Source organism: Glandiceps talaboti, chromosome 4 (assembly GCF_964340395.1).
Source record: "Glandiceps talaboti chromosome 4, keGlaTala1.1, whole genome shotgun sequence".
Classification (NCBI taxonomy): domain Eukaryota; kingdom Metazoa; phylum Hemichordata; class Enteropneusta; family Spengelidae; genus Glandiceps; species Glandiceps talaboti.
In genome coordinates this window covers 5,512,129-5,529,259 of record NC_135552.1, presented here as the reverse complement: position 1 = coordinate 5,529,259, position 17,131 = coordinate 5,512,129, and the positions used below count along the sequence as shown (strand labels likewise).

The following is a 17,131-nucleotide window of genomic DNA, read 5'->3' as shown; positions in this document are numbered from 1 at the left end:
TAGCAACTAATTGCTATTGTAATATTGTTCTCACTATTGCTTAGACTAATAACATATCAATTCTACATGTTTTGCGATACATATTGGAGTCAGAACTTCATCCTGTAATGAGAAAGGGTAGCTTTAAAAGTTGAGGTTAAAGTATAGTCCGCTTCAATGATGAACTAACAACACAATTGTATAAGTTTTATCTACATTTTATATACTTACAGATTCACTCGCTGCTCAACCAGGTATACCAGAAGACATTGTTGAAGAGGATGGTACTCTTTTATGTAAGAATATCCCATTTTTCTAATATTTAATCACTTCTTTACATATTTTGACCAATGACACTCTGTCAGATGGAAAAATTCAAAAGAATAAACCCGCTTCAACAGCCTTTATGATCAGACTGGTAAAGTGTGCACACATTTGGTGCATATGACCTTTACATGCAGTTGTATGATTACTGTATGTAACAGTGATCCATTTATTCCAGACGGTAAGGTTTTATGGAACATTGGGTGCGTCCCTTTGATTTTGAGGTAATGTGGTTCATTTGACATGTATTTATAAACAAAATTAACTTCTGTTGTTACTAATAGCTTATGTAAACCTGGGATGTTGGAAAGATACTCGGAAAAGAGCCATGGAATCGCTTGAAGGTACTGATGACACACTTGGTCAAAGATACAAGAACCGAGAAGATGCCATCCAGAAGTGTCTCACTGTTGCTGCTAGTCGTGGCTATACCGTATTTGGTGTACAACATGGTGGTCAATGTTTCAGTGGACCAAATGCTGAGAACTCATTCAACCGACACGGCCCTTCCACGCGATGTGATGCTGACGGTAAAGGCGGTCCATGGGCCAATCAAGTGTATGAGATCATCCGAGAAAAGACTGCCTGCGAACAAGAAATCCTCCACTTGGAGTGTCCATCAGGAATGATACATGCCATTCACTCAAGTTATGGAAGACACGATGAAGACATATGCGTATCTGGTCCAGTAGAGTCAACCAACTGTCACTCAGCCAATAGTGAGAGGGTCATCAGAGAAAGCTGTGAAGGCAAATCATCATGTACCATTAAAGCCGAGAGTGATGTATTCGGTGATGCCTGTCCTGGTACATCAAAATATCTTCGTGTCAGATTCCATTGTAAGTATATAACTGCTATACCAGTTTGTTGACTGTTGGCTCTGTTGCGTTGAGGTATCACACTCCCATCACTCATTATATATGGTTTTTACCTTCTTACAGATCGCTCACAGTTTGAAAACAAATATCAATGCAATTCTAACATCTGTATCACATCTGAGTTAGCTTCATGGAAGGTGTTATGCTTATCATCATCCTGAGTGCACATCGAGAGTATTCATTACGTATGGTAATATATACCTCCATGCCCATTTCTTGTATGTACTTGAGAGTTTTACATTGAGAGTTTTTTTGTCCATTCTCAGGTCAGTCTCTTGGCGGACTCAATCAACATGAATCAACTGGACCAAGCCTCAGTACCGGTAAGGGTTCAACCTATTCGCAATCTAAAGAATGAGTTATCCAGAATATTCGACTTTGTGGCATTTTCCCAAATTTTCAGAAAGAAAGAAACTTATAATTATCATTTAAAAAACCATTGCATCATTATGTGACCCTCATTGCTTTAATAACCGATTCCCAATATGATCACTCCTTAGGGAGGGGGATCTGTGAAACTAGAAAAAAAGATTTGGCTTCTCACCACTACCCCAAGTAAAGTTGGGACACATCAGGAACAATTCACGGTATCTACCAGTTGGCACCTCAGCTCAGCTGGTTAGATCACCCTGACTCTGTTCTGAGGACTTGGGTTCAATTCCTACACGCGTCGCTTTTCTTTCCTCATTTCAAACAAGATATACAATATGTTATGACCAGTTTCTTTCCTTTATATTAGAGAAAACCTCCAAAATGACTTTGACAATGTTTTTTTTTGTTAGCTATTAAACATTAGGACATTTCAAACTGTATGGAAATACCACTCTAACCCAACAATTGTGATTTAGTGACACAAATATTTATAATAAAAGTATTTAGCTGTCTTCAGGGATAAAGAAGGAGAATAACTTAGTGCACTTACTCTAATCATCATGTCCGGATTACTGATCAATGGGTAGTTATTGTACTAATTTAACCTCGACTTAATACATGAGTATATATAATAAAAACTTGATGAATTTTATCTCTAGCAATGGTTGGTCATATTGTACATGTACTTTGCTTCAATTCTTGGTTATTTATTTATTTGTTTTATTTTGAACTACTTACGGCAGATGCCTGTACTTGTGTCGCTTGGGGAGACCCACACTACATCCAGTTTGATGGCAAAAAACACGATTTTATGGGTGACTGTACTTATCTCCTGGCCAAAGACATCTCGGGGGCCATTCCAGCTTTCATCATCACAGGTAAAAATGATTACCGGGATGGAGCAAGGGAAGGTGTTACCCTGCAAGAGTACGTTGATATTTACGCGTACGATCACATGATACGTATCTTTAGAAACAAGGGCGGACAGTACTCCGGAGTGTGGGTAAGTATACTGTCACACATGAGTATATGTGTTTCTTCTATTGAAAAGTATCAATGTAAAACTGTATTGGTGCAATTAAATTACAGATAAAATGATGTAGGCTTGGTGTTTCACTCATGTGACACGACATTTAATACACAACTTCTAATGCAAAAGAAACCATTACATAGGTGCCGTGCACAGTGGGGGTGTAGAAGTAGTCAAGTTGAAATCTTTATTATCACTTAGGAAATATACAATTGCAGCCATTAAAATTATCAAGTTCATGTGTAATGTTTTCATTAGAACATTCGAAGCCTGTTTGTAATGCAGTGTGAAAGAATAGCCATTGCTAATCAGTGTTCAATGTGATTGGGCAAATGACCCTGCTGTGTTTATTGTGTCACTGTAATTGTTAGTCTAGAGTTAAAATATCTCAAACACCAGGCCTACATGATTTAGCTATGTCACAAGACAGATAGGCTTAATGAGCAGGCTGTACCGCTGTAAACTTAGTCTAGTAAAATGTGTGGTATAAATCAGAATTCGCATCGTTGGGTATATGAGTTTATTTCACTCTAGGTATTATAACTAGGATTAACTCTGAAATATTTGAAATGAAATGTGACAGTGATAGCATCAGCGGCGGCGACGACGACGACGACGATGATGATGATGATGATGATGATGATGATGATGATGACGATAACGATGACGGTACGTGACGATGGTGATAGTGATGATGGTGGTGGTGGTGGTGGTGGTGGTGGTGGTGACGACGACGATGATGATGCTGCTACTGCTGATGTTGATGATGATGGTTATAATGTTGTTGGTTGTTTTTTTACATATAACATTTCCTCCTCTAGGTTGATAGTGTAGAAACACGCCTACCAGCGGAACCGGAAACGGGATTACACATAACCACCAATGGAAAATATATCATACTATCTGCCGAACGGCTGGGTCTTGTAGTTACATGGGATGGTAACCATCGAGTTGAAATCAAAACAGCTAGTATATACAAAGGCAAAATGGTTGGTATTTGCGGTAATTGTGATGGTGATAGCACTAATGACATGATGAAACCAGATGGCACCATGGCAACATCAAGTGTCGAGTTAGGAGACGCCTACCTTGTACCTGATAGGTAAGGCACGATTACATCAGTCTGCTTTTTTTTCATTTTGTTGGCACGGGTTCATTCTTGGTTACTGTAAAGCAGGTCAATTTTAATCAAGTTAGCTTTGTTTTGCAACTCTTCGATATTGACGTTTGGTAGCTGCAACTACCCCTTTGGACTTCCACACTCATGGATTATTTTTTATGTTGTTTCGTCTTGTTGTATAAATATGTATTTGTCCGACTCTTATATTGGGAATTACAGTGTGATAAATAATTACAAATATTTTTTCAAGCAATGTCCAGATGAATATATATATATATTAATAAAACAGTACATAAAACAGCAAATTTGTTTTATTTCCAGCTGTACTGATGGAGCGAAAACAATTGAACCTGCTGTATGTGCAGACGATGTCAAAGCTCAATTCTCAGGTGGTGACTCATGTGGTATGATGAACGATCCGGCAGGTCCATTTGCCGAATGCATCGCTGAGGTGTCTGACAGCGTAATTGAGGAGTACCAAGAGGGTTGTGTGTACGATATGTGTAAGAGTAGTGGCCCGGAACAGCGGGAACAGCTATGTCATAGTCTTGGTGCCCTATATGACCACTGTCTTGAAGTCGGTGTTCAAATGTCATCGTTCAGAAGACCAGACTTCTGCCGTGAGTAGGGTACATCTCTTACTTCAACGCCATCATTCATATAATCATACTCGATGCCTCGTATATATATTAGCGTATATTCCTAACATTTACTTTGATATTCTAGATGTATGTATGAATATTACACTACACTATTTAAAAACGTGTCTTTTGCCTCAAGTTGACAATGACATTACCGCGACTAGACATTGTATAGTCTTTGTGAATACGAATTCAAGAGGCATGTAAAGATGACCAGTAGTTGCATGGAATACCAATATTTACAGTAGCTATCTTAAATAGCTATCATCAAGGAAATGATTATCGGTATGTACCGCCGTGCATCGGTATGTAATCAAATTCCAAATATATGTACAAGATTGACGTAACTGTACGCGCACAAACAATTACAAACTATTGTATTGAACTAATAGGAAAACTATTCATATCTGGTAAGTTTTTTGTGACGACATTCACACATCCTTTCTATTTGTATTCAGCCATGCAATGTGGGAAACACCAAACTTATTCAGAGAGTGTCTCTGGATGCCCTGATAGTTGTGGACACACGACGCCATTGGATCAATGCAATCTGCCAAGCAGTGAGGGTTGTGCCTGTGATGATAGCTATGTACTCAGCGATGGTGAATGTGTACCTAAAAATGAATGTGGATGTTCCGAGGAAGACGGTCTATATCACTTGGTAAGATATTAATATATACACTTTATAGCAACAAAAGCATGTCTCGATATTTAAACAAGTTGTGCAATATAATGTATGGTAACATTAATGCATATTTTCAGTAGAGGAACATCACATTTTCTTTTCTTATAGTAGTCTATGGTAACTGGTTATCAGTAAGCATATATAGTCTCTTTTCAACAACGTTAACCTTCTTTAAAATTACACAAGTTACGTTCTCATATCCAATATCGTGTGATTGTCTACACATGATGGTCACGAAACATGAGTTTAAAGGCCAGGGTTTCAATCCCGGGTTCTCTCATTACTCCTACATTATCAGTGGATCCGCGAAGATTAAATAGGATTTTTTTTTGTTCTGGACCAGCTTCCTCTAAAGCGCTGCCAGACAACTCTTTTTTCAAACCTAAATTGTAATTCGTTTTCTAAGTGGCCCTTTAAGGCAATAAAACTCCCATTACCACCAACTCACAAATTTGTATATCTTAAAACTGTCAGCCTGGAGACAAATGGTATGTGAATGGTTGCCAAGCGACAGCAGTTTGCATGACTGGGGGAGAAATCGAAGAGACTCCAGTTGCAGGCTGTCATGAAGATGCATACTGCCATGCCAAGGGTGGACAATATGGATGTCATTGTCATGAAGGATATGAAGGGGATGGTGTTAACTGCTTAGGTATCAAAACACCTTTCTTTAAGAACATTTTTACGTCAAACCTCACAAGAAGTGGGTTACATTTAAAAGCCATTAAGTTCGTTATCAAATACAATATAGCTGACGTTAAATATGAAGATTCGGTCGTAGCATTAGATTCTAATCATGACATGTGGTACAAACAGGCAAATGTGTTTGGAGCGATGAGAAAACCTTCATGTCAGTGGAGGGTTAGAGATTTGGTATTCCTATTTCAATGCAGTATTTTACATTTGATGTTAATGTGACCATCATTACCTTACATACTGTATCTTTTTTTCTTGCCCAGCTCCCCAAAAATTGGTTATGAATGCAGATTCCGATGTCACCATAAAGTTAGCTGTGCCCGAACTGTCAGAGGTCACTGCTTGTATGTATGCAATGTCATTTGACGGAAACGAGGGTACACTATTCTCCTATGTTGTAAATAACAGGGATGAGGAATTCCGATTAAGTAACACTGGAAACTTGGTGTTCTCTGTTAAGGGTAAACGCGGTGACGACACCAACATTGCAATTAATGATGGAATGTGGCATCACGTGTGTGTCACATGGTCTAGTGACAAAGGTGACTGGGAGCTGTATGTTGATGGCACTCTGATTGCATCTGATGACAAGCTTTCCAAGGGAAAGACGATCAGACCTGGTGGAACCTTGGCGCTGGGCAGGAAACAAAATGGACAACATGGTGCTGAATTGTTCGGCCAACTTGCCCACTTTAACATGTGGGACCACGTGCTTTCCGAACAAGATATAGATGACATGGCAAAGTCTTGCAACACGCCAATAGATGGTAACCTATTTGTCTGGAGAATAGGCAATCTTGATATCAAGGGCGATGTGGATGTTTTACCAGCAGATATGTGTGGTAAGAATAACAAAACAAGAGAAACTTAAGAATCAAAGATAAAATAAAAAGCGAAGTTATAATCTTCGAAATGTTTGTATATAAATATATTCAGACTGTGCCAGACCGTGTTTAAAACATCATTAAAGAATCTCACATAGATATAATGCCAGGTGGTAACCTACTTATAGCTTGCCTTGGTATCCTTTTGTTAAAGAATATTCATTCGAAACGTCAGGATTGAATTTATTTATCAGGACTGTTCTACTCATTACATTTGCACTCCAATAGGAGAATCTCTCATACATATTTTAATATCAAATTAGCTATTTTACTTGCATATTGAACAGGCTAAATCTGCTGCTATCACCTATATTGTCCTCTCCTACAATTATGTCTAGTATGGTACCAATCTAATATTATGACATATTATGTATATATTTTAATATTTTTTCTCCAATATTTACAGTTGAACCATACATCATGGATGACAACCAGAAAATGATTCTGAATGGTGACTCAAATGTGGTACTGTCCATTCCAATACCTAAATTAAGTGATGTCACGGCATGTGTTTGGATGAGAACAATAGCAGAGAATGATGGCATTCTGTTTTCGTATGGTGTGCAAGGACAAGATAAAGAATTCCGTTTGTACAACTATGGCAATCTCCAACTGTTCGTTGATGGCGAAGGTGCACTAGAAACTGGTATCGCAGTTAATGATGGAGAATGGCACCACGTATGTGCCGCTTGGTCTAAACGTGGCGGGGACTGGGAAATATTCGTAGATAGTATTATGAGAGCTTCCGGTGATGGGCTAAGAAATAAAAGACGCATCAACCGTGGTGGCGTGTTTTCACTTGGCGATAACTTCCAAGGTCAAATCACAAACTTCAACCTGTGGAAAAGAGCATTATCTGCTACTGAGATAGAACAAGTCTTCAATGATTGTGATTATGCCATCAAGGGCAACCTGTTTGCATGGAGCTTCAAACGTCTGCGAATGAATGGAGACATACGTCTGGAACACGTCAATGTTTGTGGTAAGGAGTGAACCTCAATATACTAAATGATGTGTTAAGAGGTGATATACAGTAGGAAACTCGCAATCCAGACTGAGCATGCTCAGGAGCAAAGGATTATGGTATTAACTAGTTATCGAAATACCTAATCTGGAGCTGTCAATATAATAAACCTCCTAAGTAGGGTGTATACACAATTTGGATCATTTTAATGCGACACTTTTTTCCTGTAAAAAAGGTGATGAGGTGGCTAATATTAAAATAGATTATCTTTATTTCAACAACTTAGGCCACTGGCCCTTAAGTGTTACATAACTTAAATAAATATTATCCTTTAGAATTGCAATATCAAAACTCATCTAGATATTAAGTCATGATAGAAAGGTATGTTTATCAATTTTATTCTTCTGTACCCAATTAATCTATACTGTTTTTTATGTAAATCTCTAGGGGCGTTGCATAATTATCATATTTTTAAACTCCAATGATTTATTAAATATGTCTTTAATTACTTCCGATGCCTTTTCTCCAAATACTTTACTTCTTGTATAAGTTAATAATTGTTTGTAAAGTTAAACTTAAAGCCATATCAGTCATACTTTTTATTATTCTCAAAATCACCAGCACAGCAGCAATTCTTGATATAAAAACCGGTATACCTGGAACCATTGCTAAAATTGCAGTTGAAGTTAATACACTAGAGCTTATCAGCATGGCTTAATTGACTCCACTAAGTAATTTTTATGATCGCCTATATGCTGAACATACACGTTCAAAGTAGTTAATTAACTATTCAGTACTTTGTATATTTCCACTGATCATATATAATATACTGCATATTTAATTTACAATGGTTTAATAATTATGATGGCAGAATACTCCAGATCTGTAAATAATATTTTACCATCACTAACTAATTCACTAATTTATCACACTAGATGATATTATTGTTCTTACATCTGGTGATAGCAATATGGTAGAATCTACTTTTGTGATCTTAAATGAGAACATTGCATCTACTTGCTTTACTATCTCATCACCTTTATTTAGTTCAAGACCAAAACTAGCAGAGCTCTGAAAACTAGTGTTATGTTTACCCTTTTTTGCTTTATCGATATCATTTCCATCTTATAGATCGTTGATTGGTAAATTTTGTTGATGAATATATACTATTAGTTAATAATTTGTTCAATATATTTTTGTTCAATCTATATGATTCTTTTCAGTATAACTGTTGACATATATATCCAATGAATTATTGGTTGTTATCTGTGAATTTAAATTTGCGTTGTTAGAACCTGGAAATGAAATTTCAATTGCATTTGTTTATCTTGATGAATGTCTATGTTCATGTCCGAGATGAACGCCTCATTGATATGTTATCAAATAGTTTATCATATTCACCCTCAGTATTCAGTTTGATACAATCTATGATTACTCTTCCTTGGGTCTGATTTGCAGATTTCAATCCAAGCATTTTATCCTGTGTGTCATACAAAAATGCTATAGCTGATAGTTCATCTTCTAATTTTGTGGGATAATCATAACTGTAACTGAGATACAATGAACGTTTAAACTTGTTATTTGATTTCACTAGTGCTTTTTCTGGGGTAATTTGAAATGTATATTTGGATCTAAGTAATCAAGATTAGATAATCTCTGCTCTGGTGCTGTAGATGAAATCTGATATCTAATAAAGTGTACTTTCATGCAACATTATTCCATAAAATTACAAATGATACATCAGGTGTTTATTGCATTACTGTTTCATCTACATCATCTAATTTTACAAGATCATTAGTACGTTTATGATCTTGAACTGTAGCTGGTTTTAATTTTAAAAATTCCTGTGTTGTTTTTGGATTGTAGAAGAAAATCCCTATTATGGTCCCTATTAGCTTTTATTCCTTTTACATCTATAATTTTGTGGATATATCCCTATTCCCTAAACCATAATTTGAAGTCATTATATATATATATATATATATATATATATATATATATATATATATATATATATATATATATATATATATATATATATACATATATATATATATATATATATATATATAACTCGGTGAGTATCAATCTGCTATATATATATATATATATATAGTGATTAAAATCTATATAAATTCTGAGCATCTCAACCAAAACAATAACAATGGAACTACTATACAGTTTCATGAAACACTAATTTGGTATAAACATATCAGATTACTGCAATGTAAATTGTATAATTCCACAATATAGCATAAAAATATAATATATTAAAATAATACAATAGTGATACATGGGTGAAAAAAAGAATAGACAATGGTAGATGAAGCGATACATAATAATATCCTGTTACCAGATTTAAACTGAATGCCTTCTTGAGTTTTTTTTGTTCCTACACACACGAATTGCTGGAATGCAAAACTCTATTGTACACGTTATGCCCGCAACCGCATAATAAAAGGATGTCCTTTATGTGACGTGACGTGACGTGACGTGACGTGACGTGGTATTGTGTGATCGGGTCAATTTATTGAACTAGTAATTTCATGAATTATGCAAGGTTAAGAATTTATCTCCACATAGGTGATTATTGGTGTCCTAGTAATAGTACAAGTTTTCAGCAATCCAATATTCATTTCCCCGTTTAATGTGCCTTTAAATATTCACTATTACTTGGGGATTATTATAATCTTTAAAACTAACTAAGGTCAGAAACTTTTAGGGAAATTGCTAACTACGATAAATAACCATTGTTATTATTTCTTTTCTTTTTAAAAAAAAACCAGATGAAAGAAACCCACAAGGAGAAATAATTGAGATCCAACCAATCTCAGATGATGTCAACATGGGTAGGTATAAAGCTGGAAGCAACAAAGCAAACAAGACACTAAATATGTTGTCGGCGTAGTTTCTTTGTTGTATTCGTTGTTCTGTGCTCCTTTCTGAAGAAATCGCTAAATGTAGCATACAACACTTCCAGAAAATACCACTACATATACATGAAATAAAGTGTTTATGTTCTGAAGCAATTAAGTATACACTGATACGAGAGAGAGAGAGAGAGAGAGAGAGAGAGAGAGAGAGAGAGAGAGAGAGAGAGAGAGAGAGAGAGAGAGAGAGAGAGAGAGAGAGAGAGAGAGAGAGAGAGAGAGAGAGAGAGAGAGAGAGAGAGAGAGAGAGACTATGTCAGTTCATTTAAAAAAAAAACATTTGTGATTAAGGTTTAGTATTAAGTATTTAAGTATTAAAAACATTCATCGTCCAAATTATGTTTTTAATACTGCCGTCACGATCATTCACAAGTACTGTCTGAAAGACTGTACCCTTAAGACGCCTCACTACATTAGACGCTTCAGACATTGCTAAGTTTATATTTGACCTCTTTCACATAAATTGCTAACCAAAAAGAAACGAGGTTTATAAGCTTATCCCTATTTGCAAAATGATACTTATGGTCGCCAACCGTAAAACCCTTGACGGCAAATTCACGATATCTTTCAGTGGTTGAGGAGCTTGGTTGCTGGAAGGACACGCGCACACGGGCAATCGTCACCCTGGAGGGTACAGATGACAGACTCGATGGAAGTTATGGGGACCGTGAAAAAGCCTTCAAGAAATGCGCTGAAGCTGCCATTGCTGAAGGTTACAGTATAATTGCCCTGCAGAATGGTGGTTGGTGTGCATCTAGCGCTGATGCTGAGCAAACCTACAAAATGTACGGACCTTCTGATGCATGTGCCGATGACGGTGAAGGCGGTCCTTGGGCTAACCAGGTGTACCGAGTCCATATGGGTAAGGAGCTTTATGACAGTAAATACACATAAAATTGCCAAAATAAGGCCTACAATCTACTATTCACCAGTATATGCTACGAATAAAACTAGAAAGCCACCATTTCCAGTGGAAGTGAGTATTGTGTGACAACTGCTTCTCCTTGTTATTTCTTTGTGTGGTTAAGTTCAATTTGTTTCATCGATAGAGCGATAAGTGTACACATAGCATATATATGAACTACCCAGCCAATGTCCACTGAAATCAGGCTGTACCATACATTACTATATGTATCGTCAAGCGTTGAGCTATATTAAAGAATTGATAAGATTTTCTTATACGTATACGAAAACATTATTTATTTGATTATGTAACAATTTTATCTTTTATTTATGTCTTTGGTTTATATGCAGGTATTCCAATACCAGCATTAGAAGGGGAAGAGGAAGAAGACTCAGGTAGCGACTAATTTCTGATTTATATTTGCCTATATTAACCTTTTCTACTCAGGCAGACAATTTCATATATATATATATATATATATATATATATATATATATATATATATATATATATATATATATATATATATATATATATATATATATAGTTTTGGTATGATACTCACCGAGTTATATATATATATATATATATATATATATATATATATACACACACAGACATAGAGAGAGAGAGAGAGAGAGAGAGAGAGAGAGAGAGAGAGAGAGAGAGAGAGAGAGTCAGTGGTAAGATTTATCCGTAGCACCGTTATCTATATCTACATGTATATATATATATATATATATATATATATATATATATATATATATATATGGCTCCAAATGCAATATCAGCTTTTAGTTAACAGTAAAAAACAAGGAAACATTTTTGCACGCAGCCATATGTTTCTGTTGTTTTCGTTTTACTCTAGCTTCCTTGACCGTTGCGCTACACTAAACAACCCTCATATATTTTAGTTTTTTCTCATTAAAATTTTGCATCCTCCCTTTGTTTAGCTGACGAAATTGCGAAAGCACAAGCAAAGAACACTACATCGTTTACAGAAATGAAATATCCTCGACGTGGATGTTAAATTGGTTGTATGATCATACACAGTAGTATTCAATACTTTACTTAAGCCAGCAAAGCCTACAATAAATCAGCTGGTGTTATTAATAAACATGAAATTCATTGTGTGGTTATTTTGTTTAAGTGTTAATGTACTCGTCCATCATTGGTTTATCCTAGACGTAAATGATGATGCACTTCTAATACCAGAATCTGGAATTACAGAACCTGATGGAGGCGTTATCAGTATGTATTTCAGTGTTTTTTTGAAGTTTTAGAAATGTTGCATTGCGTTTCAGAAATCAATTTCATTCTCAATGACACTATCTTCTTGAAAAGATATTGATTACATATATGTTGCACTTCCATATGCATGTATCAGCACCAATAGGAAGAATGCATGCAACGATTGTTATGATTATGCTAAGAGACAAGTTTGTATTGATACGTTGTCAATGATCATTGTAATGACTCTGGTAGGTAGACACTTATGAGAATATTCACGTTTACAATACTTATAAGCGTATGACTTACCCTACTTGGCTGTATAGTTGATCTATGATACATCGTATGTTTCAGACTACGTGTCTATTGGATGTTGGAAAGATAAGCGCAAGAGGGCTATGGAAATTCTTGAGGATACAGATGATACACTCAGTGATAACTACAGAAAACGTGATGATGCTATCAGAAAGTGTGCCCAGGTCGCCGCTAGTCGTGGATTCCTTGTATTTGGTGTGCAACATGGTGGACAGTGTTTCAGTGGACCAGAAGCTCAGAGCACATACAGAAAATACGGTTCATCTGACCGTTGCAGAAGCAATGGAAAGGGAGGATCATGGGCAAACCAGATGTATGAGATAGTCAGTGACAAACTGGTATGTGAGCATGACACTATGGAGCTTCACTGTGAAATTGGTACTATTCATATCGTCCATGCCAGCTTTGGACGATCTGATGAAACGACTTGCCCAGGGCCAATTCTAACAACCAGCTGCCATTCTCCAAATAGTATGGTCCTTGTCCAAGAACGCTGTGAGAGCAAACAATCCTGCAGTATCCCTGCAAGCAATGGAGTCTTTACTGATCCATGTGGCGGCACCAAGAAGTATCTCAAAGTAGGCTATCATTGTAAGTATTGCTTGCTAAAACAAATGAACTCTAAATGTCAAAGGGGGAGAACTACCAATGCCAGATAACATTTATAGGCTTACGAATTCAGACATAGAATTTCGTCTCTGGGCTTGGATACCGATTGTATTATATTGACCGTTTCACCCGACTTATGAATCAATGTTGAATTACTTTCTGTTTTATTCTGTGCATAGGTGAAGGTGCTGACATTGGAAATGAACACGGACGAAGAAAACCAACAGTAGAACCAGGTAAAATGACTTAAGTTTTAGGACCGAAATCTAAAACCATCAAAAGAACCATTGACTAAGATTAATCAACATGATATTGTTTGGTGCTTAAGGGTGCATATTCCACTAAACACAGCATTTGGATGAGCATGTTCAAATACTATGAACAGAAACATTGATGACGTTTAATATGGTTTCATTTGTTCTTGTTTACATACATACACACACACACACACACACACACACACACATATACACACATACATACATACATACACACACACATACATACATACATACATACATACATACATACATACATACATACACATACATACATACATAAATACATACATACACACACATACATACATACATACATACATACATACATACATGTACATACATACATACATACATACATACATACATACATACATACACACACACACACATACATACATACATACATACATACATACATACATACATACATACATACATACATACATACTGCATAGATAGTGTTAATATTTCTTGGTGTTGTTCCACTTTGTTTAGGAAGTCTTCTATGCTCAGCCTGGGGTGATCCACATTACGTGCAGTTTGATGGTGAAAAAATCGATTTTATGGGAAATTGTTTATATACTCTTGTCAAGGATGCCTCGTCCACCAAGCCAGATTTCAGAGTAGATGCGAAGAATGACTATCGTGGTGACAATTTCGACGTGACTTTGACCGAGTATGTAGATGTATATGCACAGGGCCATCATATAAGACTTCACAGAGACAGTGGTGGAGAAGAAGAAGGCACATGGGTGAGTGTTCTGGCAATATTAATGTATTTTTAAATCATTGTGTATGTTGACAAAAGGAGTTCTTGTATATATAGCTGATAACATCGAAGGGGCGTTTTCTCATGTGACAACTCTTGAGCCTAGAATCTATGGTAATCCAAAGAATTCACTCATGGTTGTATATAAAGGACTCTTTTGACACTTAGGGGTTTTATTTTTTTTAATTTCTTTATTTCATTAACAAAAGAAGGAACAGTTACATAGTCAAACAAGGAAATGAAAGTAATGAGGTAAAACCTGGCATAACAAAAAGCCCGTTTAAAGTTGAAAACAGAACAATCCAGAGGTCAGGCAGATCTAGCGCATAAATTATTCACCATTTGCTAATTTAAGATGTGCTTTCCATTTTGCAATAAAGCGTTCTTTGCCACCCCTTGGGACACTGAGATATTATTCCCCGATATTTTACTTTGTTCAGCTGGGGAAAGTAGAAGTGACCTAAAGGAGTCGCAAGACGAGTAGTGACACCCCCCCCCCCCGGGACAAGTATTTTCCTGCTGACTGAAGTATACCTCCTCAAACATGTTATAAATTTACGGTGATTTAAAACATGTTGATTCATACTTCGAGTATCGCAAAACCAGTGACGTTGACATGGGTATCGCAAAACTATTGACGTTGACATGAGTGTGAACCTCTTAAACGACTCATTCCTTAGCTAATGGTTAACAAGAGCGTCTAAATCCATGAAACTTTCAACCAAGAATGTTAATGTATACAGTATCTTTTAATTTTTCTATTTTATATATAGTTGGACGGCACCAAAATCCAACTTCCCTCAAACCCTGCAAATGGATTGTACATCGAAAGGACTCGCAAAGCAACAGTTGTCAAAGATGACAACACAGGCTTCTCCGTCATATGGGATGGTAAAAACCGTGCCGAAATTAGTGTTTCGCCAGACTATAGAGGCAAAATGGTTGGAATTTGTGGTAATGGTGATACTGATTCGAAAAACGACATGCTGATGCCGAATGGGGTTCAAGCCAACTCCCACTTAGAGTTTTGTAGGAGCTGGGAAGTGTCGTAAGTTTGGCAAATAATTTGCTATAAATGACCGAAATGTTGTTTTGTAGCTCGAGTTTTGAAATTGCAAACTGTCCATAGAGTCAACAAGGTAGTGGATCATATCGGAAAAGCGCCCATCCATCCCCACATAGCATATATTAATGAATCAGCCAATCAGTTACTTACTCAATCATTCAGTTACTCATTCACTTGCTCACTCATTCCCTTCCCCACCCAATAACCAACCAACCAACCAACCAACCAACCAACCGATCGATCGATTAATCGATTGATTGATTGATTGATTGATTGATTGATTGATTGATTGATTGATTGGCCAATCTGTCAGTCTGTCAGTCAGTCTGTCAATAATTCTAAAACAAGCAATTAAACAACCATTGTTTGCTGAAGTAGGTGACGATTAAATAAGTCAGTATACCTTGGTGAAGTATATTTTTCCTGTCTTTCTTGTCATGTGGTGATGGGGAGGAAGCCTTCATATTCCAGCACTAGTTTATTCCTGTAAGTATCACGGAAATAAAGCATAAGTTGTAAATTGCGCCTATCCTATTTTAATTTGATTTTAATCCTCCTAACGATACAATTTGTACCCGTAGGTGTGATGGTGAAAGTCATACCTCAGAACCTAAAGAATGTACACCCGAACTCAACGAACAATATGGTGCACCTGACCAGTGCGGTATGATGTCACATTCTGAAATATTCCAAGCATGCAGCAGTACGCTGCCGGCTAGCATAGTCAGCACTTTCGAAGACGCGTGTGTATATGATATGTGCCATGTTGGAAAAGACGAGCTGTGCGACAACTTGGGACAATTTTACGACTTCTGCCTCAAGATGGGTCACTCTTTACCAACTTTCAGATCCTCTAACTTCTGCCGTGAGTTCTCTCAGAATGAATCCAATTGTTTTTTTTTAAATAACAGGTGTAATAATTGTAATTTATCGGTTCGCGATCGTTTGCAAGAATCAGCTTTGGTCTTGATAACCAATGAAAAATATGCCTCACAAATCTCTACTCTGGAGGTAAACTAGCAAATGTTAACATAATCATTAAGACAAAGCAAATAACGATTGCAAAGTACGATCACTGCTGCATTTTATAAGGAGTTACATTTCAAAACCTTTGTTAGATGAGGGTTTTACAATACAACATAATGAATACTATGTTGTGTGATTTTCTATGTTGGCAAACATATAGTAGTTGCCTTGAAAAATATGTTATAGCAATAATCGAAATAATATCTTTTTTCTTCTACAGCAATGGCATGTCAGCTTTATAGTCATTACTCGGAATCAACATCGGCTTGTCCTGATACATGTGTACTGGAAATACCATCCGAAGACTGTCCTGACCCAAATGGTGAAGATTGTGAATGTGACGAGGGTTTTGTCATGAGTGGAACGGAATGTGTGCTCAGAGAGAAGTGTGGTTGTTTAGATGAAAATGGAGGCTACCACAAGGTAAA

The 17,131-nt window shown here is 36.6% G+C and overlaps 1 protein-coding gene across 1 annotated transcript in view; it reads left to right on the top strand.

Moving 5' to 3' along the window:
- Positions 1-17,131, top strand: part of LOC144433736 (uncharacterized) — a 43,411-nt gene that overhangs the window by 14,810 nt on the left and 11,470 nt on the right. Inside the window, exons 16-35 of the mRNA XM_078122094.1 lie at positions 213-275; positions 588-1,142; positions 1,448-1,504; positions 2,297-2,556; positions 3,405-3,685; positions 4,025-4,323; positions 4,803-5,005; positions 5,504-5,681; positions 5,989-6,567; positions 7,016-7,591; positions 10,360-10,422; positions 11,075-11,365; positions 11,758-11,802; positions 12,593-12,658; positions 12,992-13,543; positions 13,741-13,797; positions 14,338-14,594; positions 15,385-15,659; positions 16,259-16,542; positions 16,924-17,126. Of these exons, the coding sequence (XP_077978220.1) occupies positions 213-275; positions 588-1,142; positions 1,448-1,504; positions 2,297-2,556; positions 3,405-3,685; positions 4,025-4,323; positions 4,803-5,005; positions 5,504-5,681; positions 5,989-6,567; positions 7,016-7,591; positions 10,360-10,422; positions 11,075-11,365; positions 11,758-11,802; positions 12,593-12,658; positions 12,992-13,543; positions 13,741-13,797; positions 14,338-14,594; positions 15,385-15,659; positions 16,259-16,542; positions 16,924-17,126 (5,144 nt within the window). The remainder of the gene's footprint in view (positions 1-212; positions 276-587; positions 1,143-1,447; positions 1,505-2,296; positions 2,557-3,404; positions 3,686-4,024; positions 4,324-4,802; positions 5,006-5,503; positions 5,682-5,988; positions 6,568-7,015; positions 7,592-10,359; positions 10,423-11,074; positions 11,366-11,757; positions 11,803-12,592; positions 12,659-12,991; positions 13,544-13,740; positions 13,798-14,337; positions 14,595-15,384; positions 15,660-16,258; positions 16,543-16,923; positions 17,127-17,131) is intronic.